The sequence below is a fragment of the Protopterus annectens genome, chromosome 10.part0 (genome assembly GCF_019279795.1).
Source record: "Protopterus annectens isolate FY-2018-M chromosome 10.part0, PAN1.0, whole genome shotgun sequence".
In the NCBI taxonomy this organism is placed as follows: Eukaryota; Metazoa; Chordata; order Ceratodontiformes; family Protopteridae; genus Protopterus; species Protopterus annectens.
Genome location: NC_056744.1, coordinates 855,650,772 through 855,672,543, shown reverse-complemented (window position 1 = coordinate 855,672,543; position 21,772 = coordinate 855,650,772). Strand labels below are relative to the sequence as shown.

General features: G+C 43.5%; 1 protein-coding gene across 1 annotated transcript in view; it reads right to left on the bottom strand.

Annotated features, from left to right (window-relative positions):
• Positions 1 to 3,571: 3,571 nt before the first annotated feature.
• The window catches only part of HFM1 (helicase for meiosis 1), a 3,254,758-nt gene continuing 3,236,557 nt past the window's right edge, over positions 3,572 to 21,772 (bottom strand). The window contains exon 26 of the mRNA XM_044086815.1: positions 3,572 to 3,733. Coding sequence (XP_043942750.1) covers positions 3,572 to 3,733 — 162 coding nt within the window. The remainder of the gene's footprint in view (positions 3,734 to 21,772) is intronic.

Below are 21,772 nucleotides of genomic sequence, written 5' to 3'. Positions count from 1 at the left end.
GAGGATATGTCTGAAAGTTCCTTCTTGGTGGAAGAGGTACCCCCTTAGTGAGGAAATCCTTTCCCAAAGGAGCTGATAAGAATTTGTTTGGCCGCTTAGGGATTGGTTCCATTGTGTCAGGTGACTCCAACGCCTTTCGACTAACCAGGTCCATTAGCTCATCGAAAGGCGGAGACACCCAGGAGGCTGAAGGTTGAGATCCTAAAGCCTTCAGGTACATTGACTCCTCATCAGAAGGGGTGGTGGCCTGTCAGCCGCCTCTCTGCTTAAGGATCTCTAGAATATCTCCAAATGAGATATCAACAGAGGACGACCGTGGGGACCCTTCCAACTCCTCGAGGTCAGTGTCTGAAGTGATGGACTCATCTAGAGAGTCTACATGCTTCCTCTTGCAAGTTCTCTTCCGAGGTGGCTCCTCAGAAGGATATTCTGGAGAGGCCTCGGAGGAGAGGGGTTCGCCCATGTAACTACAATGCAAGAAAAACACAACAATTTAGATATTACTAAATATTAAAGCTATCTACTATAAAATAGAAAGGATTAGAGGCTCTAAAAGGAAATAGGAAGAAAAATGTTCACAACTTAGCCACGGCCAAGATGAGTGCATCCAACCTTGTAAAGTGGCAAACAAGATCTGGGGAATTACACCACCGCATTATGGGATACCTACTTGCCACAAGCCAAGTTTGAGTCTTTCAGCTGTGTATTCGGCCGAGTCGGAGCCGAGAATCGGCTCCTAACCCATCATTGTAAGAATGAAGGCAAGATAGGGCAACATAACATCCAGTGTTAAGAAATTAGCTCCACAAACTTAAACTTTGTTAAAATGCCATTAAATAAAGTTTAATAGCAATTTAAACTATATGCTCTTGTCAGAGAGAGCAAAATCTCCACACTACATTCAAATAACTTAATTCACGGTAAAACTGTGAGCCAATGTTTAAAACATAGAGAATAAAGTCATACTTATAGTAAATAATGCATAAATGCTGTTGAAAGATGAAAATAAAGCAAACAACATTCTGACTGCATGAGAGAGCCCCTAGTGTCTAAAGGCACACCTACACACTGCACAGTAAAAACTAGCATTTGTCAAAAGACAGAAGCCAAATAAACACTGCTACAATTCAGTAGAATTACTGTAAACACTTGACAGAAATAAAACAATAAAATAAATATTTTTAAACATAAAAATAGAAACTGAATAATACATTTGATAATAATATGAGAGGAAAGGGGTCCTCAGGTGGAGTTTATCTAATTAGTAAGCCGGAAAAATCATCACTGGATCCTGTAAAAGTCAGAGGACTTTTTTCCTTGAATAGCAGAAAAACAGAGCACTCACTTCCTATTACAGCTGAAGGCTTCCCTCACCGGATATGCTCAGCCAATCAGCTGTCACAGGAAGAGGGAGGGAGGTAGGGGAGTCTGAGCTTTTGAAAGCTGGTCAGTACTGGGTTACCTTGGCAGATAACCTGAAATGTCATTGAGGCAGTGGGAATGATGCACATTACATGAAACTGCAAGTCACCACAGAGAAGGGGTCATCTAAACAGAAGGCTTCTTTATTTTATCTGTCATAACAAAAGGGCATCTGCATCCTAAGAATACATTTTCCAAGGGGAATACAGAAAGCAAGAAGACATCAATCTAGCTCTAGCTCCAACTAAGGGCAGTAGGTTTTTCTAAAGAGCAAGACAGAGATCAAATGGTAGGTGGGTTCTTGTTTTTAATATCTTTGTTAAACATTACATACTGGCATAGATACATATACAATAATAGAAAGGAAAACACAGTAATAACACTTCTTTTGTTATGTTTATGCATATTATCAATTTTCATTAATTCCGATATTACATAAATTGCTCAATTCCTGTATTTTTTTAAATGTTAGTACTCCTGAATATTATGTTGCATGCAATGTTCCCACAAATTCAATTTATTTCTATATATTTTTTCCTTTCTTATTTCTAAAGAGCTCACCTCTAGTAGTTGTATCTCCTTTTCAATATTCAGTACTTCAGTTATGGTTGGCTTAGATTTTAATTTCCATTTTCTAGTAATTGCTATTTTGGAAGCTAATAGCATTAGACTTAATCAGGCCTTACTCACAATTCAGATCCTATATCCCAGCTCTAAAGAATCATTGTCTTCATTAGAACCATCTGTTCTCCCCCAACATTTCTGACAAAGTACTCTAGGAAATTTTTAAAATCTGCCAGCTGATTTCATTCCTATACAACATGCCCCCAATCACCTCTGTCTTCCCCATCACCATACCTCCCAACTATCCAGATTTTTGCAGAATATCCAGAGTTTTGCCTCATATTTCCAGTCTGTTCCTCATACAATCTGTGGTATTCCGGCAAATCATTGAGGATTGAAGTCACTAAACAATGACAGACATTTCAGTTGCAGACTTCATATCCTTCAGAAAACACATGCTAACACATATTTTATTCCAGCAACTCTCAATGTTTATAGCAGTAATATTTAAAATTTGTACCTATTTTTGGGTGTTTGTCACCCTATTATATTCTGCTTTGCCCAGATGTCTTGTATTGAGAGGTATGCCAATCATACCTCCAGCATTTGCTATCTACCTGAGGAAAAAATTCTCTGAAGACTGCTAGGGGTATAAAAAGGAAAGTTCCTGTTGGGAGAAATGGCCCTAGTACTCTGGGCACTGCAAGCCTATACTGGTCATGACAGGTCTACATGGGGCTTGACACTGGCATCAAGCCATACTTCTATAGGGTGAACTCCAGTACCCCTGATGAGAATTCCCACCAGATGCATATCCAATGGCTTGGTCATCCATGTTTCTGGCCTCCAGATCCTTTACCTTCTGTCATCAGTCTGGAGCTGGTTTGGAATTGTGCAAAGGACCATCTTGGCAGTCCTGCACTGAGTAACCTCTACAGACATACATCTTCTCTGTGGTGATATAGGCCTCAAACTTTTGTCGACGTTTCCTGAAAGTGGCTGGATTACAGCACTTCCACTTGCATCAGTGCTTTTCTGGTCAGTAGAGTCAGTGGCAGTTAGTGATCTTATAACTACAGGAAAGGAATATTTTGAAGGTTTTTGTATGTTAGGCATTGGACACAGGAGCCTCTCAACTATTAGGATCAAAATAAAAAATCTGCAAGTCTGAAAGTGGCTCTAAAAAGGGAAGTACAGAGGCTGATCACTCCCTTCTGGTCTCACCCATAACATTATGGTATGCACCAGCCAGGTTATGCAGAGCAAAGAGGATGTGATTTTGAGAACATTCTGAAACATGACAAGCTTTAATATCAGAAATGGAAATCCTACGTTACTTACTGCATAAGACAACCAAAATCAGATTATATGATCAACAGGCGGACATCACATACTGGATCACTACAGATAACCACTCTTTTTCTAAACTTAACTAACAGCATTTTATCAGGTAAATAAGCTATAAATTATAATGGCAAATATGATGCCTGTCATAAAGTCAGGATTATAATACTTCACATGAATAGAGAGCACTTTTTCATGGCTAAGATTTTCATCTTTCTTGTGATTAAACAATTATTAATACTTACATAATTTTTTGTTTAAATACCACATTATTGTCAGCATCTCCTATGATGCACATTATAGAATGACAGTCTGGTGCAGTTCTTTTGGCTTGTAATTGGCTATAGTTTGTTAAAACTATAGTCACTAAGATCTCTGCTACTGTTGCACTGTATTTTGCAGTCTAAAAAAAAAAAAAAGAACAAATTAAACATACAACAATTTAAACATCATTACATTCATACTGTCACTTCAGTAGGGGGAGTCAGAGAAATTATCACATAGGTGTTTGCTGCTGAGCTCCAGTAATTCAAGGACTTGCAGGAGCTGCATATAACAGCTCAGTAGCATGTCTCGGAACTGAACATTGCACAGTTAGAAGCATACACACACAATGAGACAGCACCAAGCAAGCTCCTAAAATACACAAGCATTCGTGCATGCCCACCCACACACACACACACACACACACACACACACACACACACACACACACACACACACACACACACACACACACTGAGGCAGTCCCCAAGCATGCCTCCACATGCATACACACACACATGCATGAACACAGCACCTAATCTGAAGGAATGAGCTGTTAACTTGCTAATGTCAAGACTCAGCTTTGCAATAGCTTTTTCAGGGTTGCCCTGAGTTGATAACTTTATAATGGAGCACAGTCTCTGTGATACAAGAATGGTACGTCACCACTTGGATGCATTACCTGGTATTTCTTAAACCATCTAACTATATCCCACCCTCTATCCTTTGGGGCTGGAGGTTCTGCCATACTCCAGACAGTAAACGCAAACAGTGTACGGGTCAGAAAAAGGAATCGTTTGGCCACATTTCCCACACTTCTTAAACCCTGCTGGAGTTTTCTCTTTTTCAGTCATGACAGGAAAAACAACAACAGTACAGGAAGGCTATAGAAGGTTTTGCACAACAAATGAACGGTAGAAAGACCTTAATATTTTATATATATATATATATATATATATATATATATATATATATATGCATTTTTTTAACTAGAAAGGAAGAAAAAGGGGAAAAAGGGATTTCCTACCTACAAAGGTAGTAAGGCTACATTAAAATGTAGAAGGTAAGGGAGAATGAAAAGTGCAGAGAGATACTATCAAAAAATAGATAGCAAAAAGAAACTACTAAAAAAACGAACTTATCTATGTTGAAAGCTCAAGAGTGAAATAACCACATCTTTCACCTAACAGTGGCAAATGAGATCTGAGATGATAGAGAGGATGCATTATGAGTAAGGGAGAAGCTCGAGAGTTTGGATTGCCAAGAGCTTTTACAAGCGGCCAAGTCGGATCCCACGTCTCGGATCCAAACCCATCAGTCGAGGATGGATTGAAAACTGACAACATCAAATTTATGAGCAGAAACTAATTTTAAGTTTGCCTTGCTTTTTTTTTAACTGTTCAGACTATAAGCAGAACATAAAAAGAAGTTATGTACCTACCATAACGTTCCATGTTAGTTGTCTTCATCTCGCCTTCCTTCTTGCTGGTTGGGAATCAGAGCCGATCCTCGGCTCCGACTCAGCCATCTTCAATAGCTCGAGAGCTGTTTACTGGCTCGAGGCTACCCCTTATCCCATAATGCCTAGCAAAAGCTACCCAGATCTCATTTGAAATAGCTAACTCCAGACATAAAAGAATAAACCAGTCAAAAAAATCAGTTGACTATACCTGCCATATTCTCTAAGTCAATAGAGGAAACAAGAGAACACACAGCCAGTGAAACAGAAAAAACTCCTCTCGGTTCACTAGGACAGGGGGACGGAGGTTCGGATGCAAGAAGGAAGGCGAGATGAAGACAACTAACATGGAACGTTATGGCAGGTACATAACTTCTTTAAGTTAAGTTGTCTATCCCGCCTTTGTTCTTGCTGGTTGGGACAGCATCCCTAGCACCTAAAATCCTGGGTGGCTCAGTGGAACAGACTCTTGAGAACAGTGGAACCAAAGTCAGCTCTGCTCCTGGAGACCATATCCAACTTGTAATGAGAAATAAAGGTATGAGGGTTTGCCCACGTGGCAGCTGCACAGATGGAATTCATGGGCAACCTAGACTGGAAGGCTACAGAGGTGGCCAATGCCCTAGTAGAATGACCTTTCGGTTTAATAGGTAACTCTTTGTTCCTTAACTGATAAATGAAAGAAATAGTGTGTGACAGCCATCTGGACAAGGTTACCTTGGAAACTGGGAGACCTTGTTTGCCCAAGGCATAAGAAAGGAATAGTTGGTCCGACTTCCTTACTTCTTTAGTTCTGTGCAGGTAAAAACGCAATTGCCTATGAACGTCAAATTGGTGTAGTTTGTACTCTACCTTGTTGGTATGATTAGGGAAAAACACAGGAAGATCTATAGATTGGTTTAAATTATTTTCTAAGCAGACTTTAGGGAGAAACGAAGGATTAGTCCTCAGAGCAACCCAGTCCTTATGAAAAACCAAGTATGGAGGATGAACACATAGTGCCTGAAGTTCGGAGACGCGTCTGGCTGAAGTAATAGCTACCAGAAAGAGTGTCTTCCAAGACAGAAACTTGATAGAGCAGGATGCTGCTGGTTCAAAAGGGGGCAGAATCAAGGAGGTTAGAACTAAATTAAGGTCCCAAGGAGGAGGGGGATCTCTCACTGGAGGCCAAAGAAGAGTTGTCCCTCTCAAAACAAAAAAGCTTTACAGAGCTTATGAGACATAATGTTATAGTTCGAAAAACCAACATGAAAGTTAGAAATGGCCGCCATTTGTAACTTGATCGTAGCAGAAGCGGACCCAGAGTGAAACAGTTGTGCTAGGAATTCCAGGATTTCGTGGACTGGGGCTGAAAAGGCATCCACATTCCTAGCCTTTGCCCAACAAGAAAAATGTTTCCATTTGCTAGCATAAGTTTTCCTCGTTGTAGACTTGTGAGAGGAGATGATAATGTCACGGACTGCTGGGGAAATGCTGGGAAGCCTGGCTAAGGTTGGAAGTGGAGCAACCAAGCTGTGAGCTGGAGAGTTTTGAGGGATTGATGCAACCTGCCTGATTGATGAACCAGGAGGTCTGGAATTGGGTCCAGAGTCCAGAGTTGATCAAGAAGGTAACGGTGAAGGAACGGGAACCATATCTGTCGTGGCCAGTAGGGAGCAATGAGGATCATTTTGCAACCCAATGATATTGCTTTCTGTATAAGTTTGGGTATCAGGGGGAAAGGAGGAAAGGCATAAAGAAGTCCCTGGGGCCAATCGTGGACTAGAGCATCTCTGGGTATGTGACCTGGAAGCGGAAGAAGGGAGAAGTAGTTGCTGCATTTGCTGTTTGAGGGGGTGGCAAAGAGATCGCAGCAAGGCTGTCCTCATTTGCAGAAAACAAGATTTGCAACTTCCTGATTCAGAGACCACTCGTGAGGCATGAGGATAGCTCTGCTGAGCCTGTCCGCTATGACGTTGGATCTCCTGGGGATGTGCATCACAATCAGAAAACATTGTGAGGAAATTGCCCACTGCCAAAGTCTGAGTGCTTCTCAACACAGGGTGTAGGATCTGGTTCCGTCCTGCTTGTTGATGTACCACACCACTGACATGTTGTCCGTTTGAATAGCAATGGTCCCAGAAGGAAGAGAGTCTTGAAGGGCTTGCAATGCCAGGAGCACGGCTCTCATTTCCAGGACATTTATGTGCAGATGGTACTCGTGAGGTTGCCAAGTGCCTTGGACTGTCCTGCCCAGATAATGCCCCCCACCCTATCAGGGAGGCATCTGTCGTCACTGTGGCTAACGGAGGGGGTTGCATGAAAGGTCTGCCCTGAGTAACTAGTGCGGAGACCATCCACCAAGAAAGATGTCTTTTGCATGCATGCATCCATGATCATGATCATGTAAGTCATGGGTAGCTCTTGGAAAGACCACTGCGTAAACAGAAGCCACTAAAGAATTCTCATATGAAACTGCACCAGTGGGATTAGGAGAATGGCTGCTGCCATGGAACCCAGAGTTTGAAGGATGTACCTGACTTGGATCCTTTTGCTCTGCATCAGAACCTGTACCTGCTGATGGATTGTGGGCACCCTTTCTAGTGGTAGCCTTGCAAACATATCCCTTGTGTCTAGGGCTGCTCCTATGTAAGTGATAGATTGACAGGGCAACAAGGCAGATTTTTTATTGTAATGCCGAGCTGGGAGCAGATTGTGATTGTGTAGTCCCGTGCTTGTATGAGTTGATGCCTGGTGGTAGCATTAAGGAGCCAGTCATCTAGATACGGAAACACCTGGAATCCTTGATGCCTCAGGTGAGCCGTGACCACTGCCATACATTTGGTGAACACCCTGGGGGCTGTGGTGAGACCAAAGGGCAGAGCTCTGAACTGATAATGACTGGCCCCCAGCCGGAAGCGAAGATATCTCCTGGAGCGCCTGTCCATCTTTATATGGTAGTACGCGGCCTGAAGATCTATCGAGCACATCCAATTGTCCTGACCCAGAAAGGGTAGAATGGACTGTGGTGTGACCATCCAAAACTTTGTTCTTTGCACAGACCTGTTTAATCTGCTGAGATCCAGAATCGGTCTCCAGTCCCCTGTCTTTTTTGGTACTAAAAAGAACCTTGAATAAGTTCCGGATCCGTGCTGGTCTGCCGGGACTTCCTGGATGGCTCTTTTTTCTAGCAGTTTTGAAACTTCTATAACTGCTTACTCCTTCAGATTGGGTGAACATCTGGAAGGGTCTTCCTTGACTGTAAAGGGGGTTGATGGAAGGGAATTTTGTAACCTCCGGATATAACGGACCGTACCCATCTGTCTTGTGTTAAACTTTGCCAGGCTTTTGGGTACAGTGAAAGTCTTCCCCCGACTGCCTCCAGAGTTGAGCAGCCGAGCAACCCTTCAGGGATGCTGGAAGGGCTTATCAGAGAAGGATTCTCTGTTTCCCTGGTTCTGCGGACCCCCTCTGCCATGAGGGAGGCATCTAATATTATTGTTTCCCCCTCTGCCTCTGGAGGAAAAATCACTACATGTGTCAGGCAAGGCTCCCTGAGATTTATGGAACCACATCTTCCCACTCTTCTGACCCTTAGGGTAAGGTCTAGATGGAGTGGAAAAACAGACTCCCATGGCAGAGAGAGTCTTGCCTTCTTGCTCACACCTAGTCAAAGTGTCTTTCACCTGTGATCCAAAAAGAAAGGAACCATCAAAGGGAGTGTTGGTGAAGGATGCTCGAAAGGGTTCCGCAAAGTTACACAGCCGCATCCACGCATGCCTCCTAAGGGCCACCCCGGTACCTGCAGCTCCACTCGCCCCATCGGCTGCATAGGAAATGAGCCTCATGGAGGAGTTAACAACAGAATTAAGCATCGCGAGCTGGGAAGCTACCTTGGCTTGTGCTCCCTCAGCTGTTGGATCTTGGAGGGTATCTTCGAGCTCTTTAAGGAGATCCCTTTGAAGTCGGGTAAAATAACACAGGTAGTTCAGTGACCTCATAGAGAAGGTTGCTGAAGCGAGCATTCGCTTCCCATATCTGTCCATTGTCCTAGACTCCTTGTTAGGGGGATGGACAGACGAAGGGGTCTCCGCTAACTCTTTTTTGGTGGCTGCTGCTACCACCATAGCATCAACAGGGACAACTTTCGAAAGGAACTGCTTATCCTGGGATGCTGTAATGAATTTACTAGGTCTCCTCGGAGTTGGTTCCACTGTATCTGGAGCTGACCCAGCCTTTCAAGCCACCAATGTCATAAGTGGATCGAAAGGTGGAGACACCCAGGAGGTGGAAGGTCGGGAACTGAAGGCATCCAGGAATATAGACTCATCCTCAGAAGGGACTAGGGGATTCCAGTTCCCCCTCTGCTTAAGCATTTCTAGGATGTCCGAGAAGGAAACATCTTCAGAGGGGGATCTCAGGGACCCTTCCGAATCATCTAAGTCTGTATCAGAAGTGACAGACTCGGGGGAGTCAATGTGCTTCCTCTTACACTTTTTCTTCTGAGGGGGCTCTTCTGAGTGATCAGGAGAGGCCTCAGAAGAGGAGGAAACACCCAATACAGGGGTGTTCTGGAGCATCGGTTCCCTACGCTTAGGATCTGGAGGAGGAGCAGAGGTTGGCACAGGCACTACAGGGGACAGAGCCGGTGGGGCTGATAGTGGAGCTGACTCAGGGGACAGCACACTCCGCATGACATCGAAGGCATCCCTGCCACAATGCAGAGAAAGCTCCGGTTCTGAAGAAATAAGAATTTTTCTCCGCATCGAGGGGGATGGCTCCGAGGCCGATGTTGGAGCCGAGCTCACCTGTGCCAAAGCTCCGAGAGGGAGAATGGGGTCAGACAAAGGTCTGATGCCACTCGCCCCCTTGGAACCGACGAGGGAGCCCCAGCGCCCAGATCCCTCAATGGAAGGTACCACCAAGGGAATCGGAGCCGACGTCGGAACCGAAGGAGATAGAGTTATCGGAGCCGACGGTTCCACTACTCAAACCTCAACGAACTCCGGCTGTGAACTCATTGGAGTTGGAGGAGGAACATCGAGAAAAGTGGATGGAGCCAATACCTGTTGAGGAGGGCTGGACAACAATTTAGCTAGTGCCTTTGACTTTAGCAACCTACTGACCACTCTCTCCACATCATGATCCGACAGTCTAGAGGATCGAGAGGAGTGAGAGGATCGATGACTATGCTCGCTCTGAAGTAAAGGAGACCGAGGAGCCGAATGCGCAGACTCTAGTGAAGGGGACCTCAGCCTCTTGTGGCTCCGCGATGGCTCCGAAGCTTCTGATGGAGCCGACGGGGCGATTGTCTTGTTGGTGCCAGCCATAACCGACGTAGAAGGTAAATCCTGAACTGAAGACGGCTTCAAACTTGGAGCCGATGGCTTAGTGGATTTAGGGGATTTCACTGGCTGTGAGCTCTTGGCCGGTGAATCCTGGGGTTTTAAAAGACCCCTAAGAATCAGCTTATTCTTACCCTCCTGCAGGACTCTTGGACTAAAGGCATGGCAAATAGAACAAGAGTCCTGCAGGTGCACAGTGCCTAAACAATAGACGCAAGAAGTGTACCCATCTGTCAGAGACATTTTCTGACAGCATGAGTCACACTTCTTGAACCCAGAAACCTTGGATTCCTTTGATATTCTTTACAGTAGAAAGAAACCAATTATGACAACAATAACAAGAAGCAATATACAGTCTACAAAAAACACACCTACTAGAACGACTATAGCTAAAGGTTTTTTTTTTTGAAAGATAATAGAAAAGCCTCTAATTTAAACGGCTAGCGTATAAGAAAAAAGCAGTAGGAAAGCCTCTAACTTAAACGGCTAACCTGACAAGAAGAGGGGGGGGGAGTGGTGGAGAACTCTCTAAGTTAAACGAGTTCTACAAAAGGAGGGATACTATAAGATAAACAAATATCTATCACAGAAACAAAACTAGCGCTAATAATAAAATACTAGAAAAGTTAAATTCTAGCGAAAAGGTTACACAAAAAACTCTATACAAGCCTGAGCCAGAAAAACAACACCTCGCAGCTGAAGCTGCAAATGAGATCTGGGTAGCTATCGCTAGGCATTATGGGATAAGGGGTAGCCTTGAGCCAGTAAACAGCTCTCGAGCTATTGAAGATGGCTGAGTCAGAGCCGAGGATAAGCTCCGATTCCCAATCAGCAAGAACGAAGGCGAGATAGACAACTTAACATTTTTAAGTTTTCCTTCGTTTCTGAACGTCTTTACAGTGTACTGCACTACTGTAAAATTCTACCTTTAGAAGTATAAAATGCATCACTGGTTACTGCACCTTGCTAAAAAAATCTTATTATTACTATTACTTCAGATGATATTCCAAATGAGAGCTTGGTCTTCATTCACTGAGTTGCCAAATCTGACCAATCCAAGTACAACTATGCTTGCCTGCTGATCTGAAATGTCATTTATTTGCTTAAACTATTCTTCATAGGTTCATAGGTAGGTAGGTACTAGGCTATCGGCTCAAGGGCCTAAGTAAGCCTACCCAACAAGGTTCCTTGGCTTACGCCACCCAAGAAAAAGAAGTTATGTCTTACCATAACGTTCCATCTGAGTTGTTGATCTTCTTCCAGTCATCACTGATGGGTTCAGTTCTGAGCCCTCGGAACTGAGTCGGCCTAATACCAAGCTCGCATACACCAAAAAACTCTTGGGCTAAGTTGCTCCCCACAATGCCTTTTCCCCAGTTACCTCAGATTGAGTTTGCATGCAACATATAGAAGAAAACAGAAAATAGAGGCCATTTCTGTGCAGAAACCCTGAAACACCACAAGAACCCAGAAGATCCACTAGAAGCCTTTGGTGGGGGATGGTGGGAGGGTGTGATGACTGGAAGAAGATCAACAACTCAGATGGAACCTTATGGTAAGACATAACATCTTTATCTGGAGTTGTTAATCTTCTTCCTATTCATCACTGATGAGACAGAATCCCAAGCTACTTGGAGAAATTGGGTGGCCCTTATGGAAGAACATTCCTGAGAACCAATGAGCCGAAGGCCGCTCTTCCCCTGGAGATCAAATCCAATTTGTTATGTTTGATGAAGGTATGGGGTTTAGCCCAAATGGCTGCTGCACAAATGTCATCCATGGAAGCCCTGGAGTGAAAGGCAACTGAAGTTGCAATGGCCCTAGTTGAATGAGCTTTGATTTGAATAGGTTTAGATTAATTCGCAAGGGAGTATGAAAAGGTAATGCAATCTCTGAGCCATTTTGATAAAGTAACTTTTGATACAGCACATTCTTGGGCCAGAAAAGGAAATGAAAAGTTGGTCTGACTTGCGGATGGACTTAGTCCTGTTCAAGTAGAAATGTAGTTGTCTATATACGTCCAATGAATGTTGGCAGTATTCTCCCTTGTTGGAATAGTTTGGGAAAAACACAGGGAGCTCAATGGACTGGTTAATAGAGAAGTCGGAAACCACTTTGGGGAGAGAAGATGGGTTAGTACGAAGGGATGCTCTGTCCTTATGGAAGATGAGATATGGTCTCTAGATGCATAAGGCTTGTAACTCAGATATCTGTCTGGCTGATGTGACCACTACCAAAAACAAAGATTTCCATGACAGGAATTTTAGATCACATGTCGCAGCAGGTTCAAAGGGGGGTAGAGAGAGACTGTAGAACCCGAGAGAGATTCCATGTCTCTACAGGTTGCCTGGTAGGAGGTCTGCTATAGAAAACTCCAGTGAGAAAGGTCTTGCAAAGTCAAGTGGAGATAAGAGGGACGCCATCCGAACCATTGTGGAAATTGGAAATAGCTGCTAAATGGACTGGAATAGTAGAAGCTGATGCCCCATTGTCAGACAACTCAGAAAGATACTGGAGTATAGCAGCTGTAGTAGTTGAAAAAGGATCTAGCATCTGATTATTGGACCAGATAGTGAATCTTTTCCACTTGTCTCTGTAGAGTTTTCTGGTGGACGGTTTATGGGAGGCCAGAATAATATTGCGGACAGGTGAGGAGAGGGTTTCCTGTCTGGCGACTAACGGAAGTGGAGAAACCAAGCTGTCAGCTTGAGACTGGACAGATTTGGGGGAGTCAGCCCTTGTGGGTGAGATATCAGGTCCTGATGAGTGTCCAGGATCCAAGGAGGTTGTAATAGGTGAGGTCGGAGGAAGGGAAACCACACTTGTCGAGGCCAGAAAGGGACAATGAAGATTACTTTGCATCTCAACCAGATTGCTTTCTTTAGAAATAGGGGTATCAAAGGTATCAGAGGATAAGCATAGAGGAGACCTGTGGGCCAATCGTGAGTCAAAGCATCTCTCGGTGATTCCCCGTCTGGGGAAAAGAGGGCAAAGTAGCTGCTGTATTTTTTGTTTGAAGGGAAAGCAAAAAGATCACAGCAAGGCTGACCCCAATGGCTGAAGATTTCTGCCATCACGTTCGGGTTGAAAGACCACTCATGTGGAAGGAGGATGCATCTGCTCAGCCTGTCCGCAATCACGTTGGAGCTCCCCGGGATATGCGTTGCAATTAGAAAGCAGTTGGAAGCTATCGCTCAGTGCCAAATTCTCATGGCCTCGTGACATAGGGGGTAAGATTTGGTCCTTCCTTGTTTGTTTATGTACCAGATGATAGACATATTGTCTGACTGGATTGCAATCTTTCCCGATGGAAGGAGCGGATGAAGTGCCTGCAATGCTAAAAGCACCGCTCTTAACTCCAGTATGTTGATATGCAAGTTGACCTCCAAGTTGGACCATGTGCCTTGGACTGTCTTTCCCTGGAAGTGGCCTCCCACCCTATCAGGGAAGCATCCGTGGTCACCGTGGCATTGGGTTGGGGAGTCTAGAAGGGGTGGCACCAAAGATTTTCATCTGTTCTCATCCACCAGAGGCAATCTTCTTTGCAGGAATTGGTGATGAAGATCTATGAGTTTAGAAGATGGAGATTGGATATCCACTGGAACAAAAGGAGCCATTGTAACAGTCTCAAATGCAATCTTGCCAGAGGGACAATTGGGATGGCTGCTGCCGTAGATCCCAGAGCCTGTATAACTTCCCTTGCAGACACCTTCCTTCGACAGAGTATCACTTGTACTTGTAATCTTAATCTCTGAAGTCCGTGAGGAGGGAGAGAGACTAGGCTGGTTTGAGTACTGAATACTGCTCCTATAAATTCCAATTGTTGGGTAGGATGAAGGTTGGATTTTTCCCAGTGTATTATGATGCCTAGAAACTCCGCCAGTGCTGGAGTGTAGGGGAGGGCCATGACCAGTAGGTGCTTGGTGGGGGCGGAGAGGAGCCAATCATCTAGATATGGAAACACCTGGAATCCCTGAAGTCTCGGATGAGCTGTTACTACTGCTAGGCATTTCATGAACACTCTGGAGGCCATCGAGAGACTGAATGGCAGGGCTCTGAATTTGTATTGATTGGCTCCAATCTGGAAGTGAAGGAGACTCCTGGAGCACTTGCCCATTTTGATGTGGTAATACGCATCCCAGAGATCTATCGAGCACATCCACACACCCTCCCGAAGAAATGGGAGAATGGATTGTATCGTGACCATGCAGACTTTGGTCTGGACTACTGATTTGTTTAGTTGACTGAGATCCAAAATGGGTCTACAGTCCCTGGTCTTTTCTGGCGCCAAAAGGAATCTTGAGTAGAAACTGGATCTGCACTTGTCTGAGGGGACTTGTTGGATGACTCATTTTAGACACAGCATTCTTATTTCTGAAGCTGCTTCTTCCCTTTGACTGGCTGGAACACTGGGAAGGCATTTTGGAGGTCTTGGGTAAGAGATTAGAGGGATGTAATAACCTCTGGAAATTATTCTGTGCACCCACTGATCATTTGTTATAGAGTGCCAGGCAGCTTGGTGCAGAGAAAAATGAGCCCTGACTGCTTCCAGAAAAAAGCAATTGGACAGCGCTTCAGGAGTACTGATAAGGTCATCCGGAGAAAGAATCCCTGGAGTCCTGATTTCAGAGACCCCATCTGCCCCTAAAGGGGCATCTTCCATTATTGGAACCCCCTCTGCCTCTGGGGGAATCCTCACCACGTGCACTACAGAAAGGGCCTTGAGATTTTTTTGTGCCATATCATTCCACTCCTCTGGTTCCTGGAGAAAGAGCGCTGAGGTTTGGAAAAACATAGGCCAATGGCAGACAAGGTTTTTCCATCCTTCTCTCACCTGGCTAATGTGTCCTTCACTTTAGAACTGAACAAAGTGGACGGTTCGATAGGGGAGTTCAAGAAGGAAGACATGAAGGAGTCCGCGAGGTCACAAATGCGCATCCAGGCGTGACATCTCATAACTACACCTACACCTGCAGCTCTAGCCACCCCTTCGGTTGAGTGGGACAGCAACCTCATGGATGAGTTGGAAATCAACTCTAGGGTAGCAAGCTGAGAAGCAAATTTATCTTGTGTACCAACAGAAACTTGACCTGCGAGGGTTCCAAAGAGTTCAGAGATGAGATCTCTTTGGAGCCTCGTAAAATGTGCCAAATAATTCAGAGACCTGACAGCAAAGGTCACTGAAGCAAAAACTCACTTCCCTAATCTGTCCATCGCCCGGGACTCTCTGTTGGGTGGATGGACAGTAGGACTTTCCTCTGCAAGGTCCTTTTTTGTGGCAGCTGCCACCACCATAGCGTCTACTGGTAAGCCTCTAGACCAATGGGGCTGTTCCTCTGGAGGGGAAAGTATTTTGTCTGGTCTCCGGGGAATGGCCTCAGCGGGATCAGGATTCCTGCATGCCCACTGCACGATGAGCTGGACTAACTCATTGGCGGAGGGAGTCACCCAAGAAGTAGAGGGCCGAGAGTGGAAGGCCTGCAGGAATATGGATTCCTCCGAGGAAGGGTTGGAGGGCTTCCAGTCACCCCTCTGCCTCAAAATTTCCAGGATGTCTCCAAAGGAGACATCATCAGGGAATGACCGAGGGGACCCTACTCCATCATCGTAGTCCATATCCTCAGTGAGGGACCCCTCCGGGGAGTCCATGTGTTTCCTCTTACACATCCGTTTCCGAGGTGGTTCTTCAGTGGGAACATCTGAAGAAGACTCAGAAAGGAGGTTACCCTGTAAAGGGGTTTCCTGAGGCTTGCGCTCTCGGTATCCTGGGGAGGTGACCTGTGATAGCTGTAGCTCAAAAGGAGCAGTGGGAAGGTCCGACGTAGGAGGAGTGCTTCCCAAAGCAAGCACCCTCTCCATCACCCAGAAGGCAGGCCCACCTGAAGAGGAATGGGAGCCCGGAACCGAGGAAGATAATCTCGGAACCGGGGTCACACCCCACTCTGCGTGGACCACTCCCGAGGACGGAGCCTCAAGCAAAACTGGGGTTGGTGTCACCCCTGGATCTGAAGACAGAACCAATGAAACAACTGGAACCGTACCTGGAGCCGGGAGTTCCACCCCCCTCAGAATCAGATTGAGGAAGGAGTGGTTCTGAAGGAACCAAAACCCAAAGGGGCCTCAAAGCCTCTAAGAAGGTCACTATCGGCACCAAGAAGAGGATTCCCCCCAAAGACATCGGAGCTATGGGCCTCGGAACCGAAGGGTCCAAGGGAGGAGAAAACATGGGAGTCGTGGCGGCAATGGACCCAAAACCCGGAGTGGGATAGGTTTTAGGAAAATTTGTAATCCCTCTGGCTGTCAGCAGTTGATTGAACAGGCACACCACATCCAATTTTGACAGACTCCTGGTGGACCTTACCGACACTCCTGAGGGGGAGTCAGGTCGGTCCAAAAAGGGGCTAAAGGCTTATCCTGAAAAAGGATCCAAAGATGGGGAGTACAGGGGCTGTGGTGTAGGAAAAGTTGGCACTGAGGATTCCAATTTAGAAACAGGCAAAAGGGGGACTATCGGTGCCTTGAAAGGGCTCGGTGCCGAGGGAATAGCTGGAGTGGAAGTCATTATCGGCTCCGAAGAAGTGATCAGTACCGATCTCAGAACTGAGATGTGTGACGTTGGTGCTAAGGTAATAGCAGGCAATAAGGCTGGAGCTGAAATCACACTTGGAACCACAGCAGTTGGAGCCGAGGGTGGCGCCGATGTGGAAGTCATCGAAATGTCTGCAGAGACCACTGGAGCAGAACTCGGAACCGAGGTGGTTGAAGCTGAGGAGGAAATCTTGTGCTCCATGGAAGATTTGTGGGCCTTATTCTTATGAGGCTTGCCCTTATCACCAGCTGGTGAAGAGGGGTCAGAATGAGGGCGTTTCTTGTCCCTTGATGGAAGGTTTGAGATCTTCGACACAGAAAGAGCCTCAGAAAAGGGTGAAAAAAGCAGGTCTTTCAAAATAAGTTTATTTTTTCTTTCATTCAGCATCCGCTGACTGAAACTGACACAAATCTGACAGGGAGGTTTCACAGATAAGTGGGAAACCCCCGACAATATACACAATCATCATGCAGATCGATACTGAGGAGTTTACCATTGCAGCAAGTGCAGTGCTTAAACCCCAAAGTCCCTTTCTTTTCAGACATACTAGGTATATCAATTCAACAATCCAGAAAAGGATAGAGAAAGGAAAGAAAAGAGAAGTGATCCCTGGGGTGTATTTCCTATTTCCCATCCACTCATCAGGATTTTTCTTGAAGAGTGCTAATGAGGAACTTTGCTTGACATACATGGGTACCTTGTTCCAGAGTATAGGAAGTCTCTGGGACAGGAATCTATCCCTCCAGCATGTCCTGTTTATTCTGGTGACAGGGATTAGGTCCCTAGAGCGTGTAGCTTGGAGGGATTGGGATTTCTTTAGGTGTAGCATGTCCAACAGCTCTCAGTTTAACGTAGCTTTATATGTTAGGCAGAGATCTCCTTGGAGTAGGCAATATGCTACAGAGTAAAGCTGGAGTTTTTTGAGACAGTGTAGGGCATCTGTTTGAGGCCAGTGATCCTCTTTGTGAGGTACTTCTGTGGCCTTTCCAGCTGCTGCAGATGTCTTGTCAGGTACATTCCAAAAGGAGCGTTGTACTCTATAATGGGTCTAATGAGTGCCAAGTGCTGTGTGTATGTTGTCAGCTTTAGTTATTCATCCAGTTGCTAACAATAAGGTGGGCAGGTCATTAGAATGTCTATGGACTTGACCCATGTTCCCCAAAGAGCTCCAAATAAATTTCTGCAGAAAAATGCGCAAGTGATTCCAAGAAGTTGACGGTTTATCTTAACACACTTATGGAGTAGCTTTTACCGTGCAATAAGCTAAACAGTATACCAATATGTCTCAACAGTATACCCATTTTGTCTCAGCTTGCATGACAACACAGAGTTATACAGCAAAGTAAATTCCCCAAGTGAATGCTAGATCAATCCCCCTAATTTTTTTATTTTTTTTATTTTGCTGTCCCACCTACAAGTTTGACTTTCTCATGTTTCTCAGATGGCCATAGTCAGTCTGTGTCAAAATATTACAGTTTCTTACTTCTTACTGCTTAAATAATGTACAGTGATGCAGTAACTGTGGTCATATTAACTTTAAAGTGCATTACATTAATACTTCTAAATTCTTCTGATTTTGGCTTTTGTCTCTTCATTAAGTTTGGCTTTGCCCAAAAATTTTTGAACAAAAAAGTTGAGAGTTACACTGCACCTTTCTGCCTCAAGACACAGAGGGCATTCATTCCATAAAATTGGAGATTTCTTTTGTAATCATAAACATATACACCAACCAGATTTCTTAGAAATATGGAATACCATTTGCACCTACCTAAGCTTTATTGTTCTGCATTGCTGAATTTTTCCCACAAACTGATGTGACTATCCAAAGGCAAACACTTGCATATTATTGCTCTGATGAAAGGAGATACTGCCAACCCAGCTAGCTGGAATTTTGTAAATAATTATATGTCATTGGTGAATATCAAAATGATTTATATAAGATGCTTGTGTTACAAATATATTAGAACTGTATGTCATGTGTATATCAAACTGCATGTGCACACACGTGTGTTGAAAAGGGTATTTGCAGAGGACTGTTTGAAATGTAGCCACATTGTGCTGTATTGGAAGAAAACAGAAATGTACATGCACTATTGTAGCTGTTTAAATGCATATATTTTAACAGTAGAAACTAGAATACAGGAAGTTAACTTCAGAAAAATAACTGAATTTAAATGACTTTATGGCTAGGCCATAAAAGATGGTATCTTTCAGTTTTCAGTACAGCGAGAGACACGATGTCTGTACTAGGAAACTTTCTGTATTGTCTTTATGGTGAAGTAATTACTAGTCTTGAAAGTAGGAAGGAATGCAATTGTTTTATGACTTCCAGCATCTGCCAGAGATCTGAGGAGAAGCACTTGTCTGTATATTTTTACAGGTAGATGCTAAATACTGTCAGCGTAATCAATGGTTATTTGGCCTGGCAACTAGCAGTCAGATGACAAGAAATTATGTAATTCTGCAAGTTATCCCAGCAGTAATATTTGAGATATTAATTTGAGAAGTCCCTTAGTAAAACAGAGCATTCTGTATTCTGTCTTGGACCTGACAACAATCAGAAGATCCATTCACCACATCTGCCTTGTTCTAATAGTAAGTTCTTATGTTACAGTAATTCTCTTAGATACAGTCAGGAATATAGTAAAGCTTAGTGTAGATATTTGTCTTTCTTTATTTGAGACTGTCCTGCAATGTTGTTTTAAATATTTCCTGTGGTTTTGAATCTGCTGTCTCTGTGAATATATGACTAGTATTATCTTGTTCATTTATTATTTATTATTAAACATAACTCCAACCAAAAAGTAGTAGACAGTAGTAAAACACAAATAATAGAAATCCAATGCCACAATACACAGAACTGCTGATATAAAATATATTTAATAGTTAAGCCCTTTCATCTACCAAAGTAGACTTCATCAGAACAAAATTCAATGCACCATACCCCGTTTATATATTAATCAGCTGACTAATCCATCAATTATACAACTGATTAATTATGTAAACACCCTAAGTTTAAAGGTGTACCTCCTAAAAAAAACACTCATATGTATAAACATATTATAAACTGCTCAATAAAACGATAGTAAAAACAATGAGAAGTGAAAAGTAAAAATATAAACTTGTGTTATCCAACAGCATTTGCAAAACTAAATAACAGCTGCCCAAAACAATCTTAAGCGAACACATTAATTATTGGAAATAGCTTTAAGCTTAAGCAAAAGCAGTATAGACACATAATCATTAACCTGATCAATAATGGCAAAGTGAAAGTCAGTACATTTGGGGCTCTGCAACAAATGTTTACTTAAAGCATTGTTAACACATTTTTTAGAGATATTATACAAATGTTCATATATGCAACACAGGAAAGGGAATTGTTTGACTAAGAGAGTGGTTTACCTAGCCAAATGCAGTGACTGTCCGGCATTTTACATCGGTAAGACCAATAGATCTTTAAAGTGTTGCGCATATGAACATTTGTATAATATCTCTAAAAATGTGTTAACAATGATTTAAGTAAACATTTGTTGCAGAGCCCCTAATGTACTGAATTTCACTTTGCCATTATTGATCAGGTGCATGTGAACCCAAGAAGAGGGGATGAGACTATAGCCCTAGAGGAAAAGGAGATGAAATGACAGTTAAAACTGAATACAACTAGATCACCAGGACTTAATGATTATGTGTCTATACTGCCTTTGCTTAAGCTTAAAGCTATTTCCGATAATTAACATGTTTGATTAAGAGCTATTATTTAGTTTTGCAAATGCTGTTGGACAACACAAGTTCATATTTTTTACTTTCCACTTCTCATTCTTTTTACTGTCATTTTATTGAGCAGTTTATTATATGTTTATACATATGAGTGTGTTTTAGGAGGTATACCTTTAACTTAGGGTGTTTAATTAAGTAATTAATCAATTGTATAATTGATGGATTTGTCAGTTGATTAATATCTAAAAGGGGTATGGTGCATTGCTTTTTGTACTGATGAAGTCTACTTTGGTAGATGAAAGCACTTAACTATTAAAGATATTTATATCAGCATTTCCATGTATTGTGGCAATTGGATTTCTATTATTATTAAACATATTTAAACATTTCATTGTGGCTGCTCTGTGTAGTGATATTTATCTTTTGAGAGTACTTGCATATTTATCTGGTGACGCTGTGTGGGCATCTCCTAATAGCCTTGCTCTTGGTCAAGCTACCATTTGTGTTAATATTAATATTACACAGTAAGACTGGATGCCCTTTGTTAAGGGCCTTAAAGTAGCTGATAAGGAGTGATTGGTGGCAGTAATAACTACCTTATAGTCTGAGCAGAAGGGGATATAGCTAGTAAACTTGTGCCAGCTTTTCCCAGGTGTGTGTGTGTGTGTGTGTGTGTGTGTGTGTGTGTGTGTAAATCAAACCTCAAAGAGTGTGTGTGTGTCAGCTACTTGGGCAGGGACACAAAGCACGGGTTGGACAGAGATGGTGCTGGAGGTCTTGGCTTGATCACTCAAATGAAATCTCAACTCTATAGCTGTGCCAGTGGGGAGTCTTACTGGGGATCTGGAGAAAGAGGGAGAAATGAGCCCCGGATTGATTATGGTCTCTGAGTGCTCTTAAGGGAAATTGCACTTGATGCAGAGAGCTGCATCTGGAAATACTGTGTGCGTACCTGCTAGCCTCCCAGTGAATGTCCCCCACTGTTGCCAGTGGTGAGGATTGAGGCTCCTTGATTACTGGTCCAGTGGTGGGACGTCACAAGTGTGTTTGCAGATTTTTAAACTAAACTTACAAGAATGAGTTAATAGT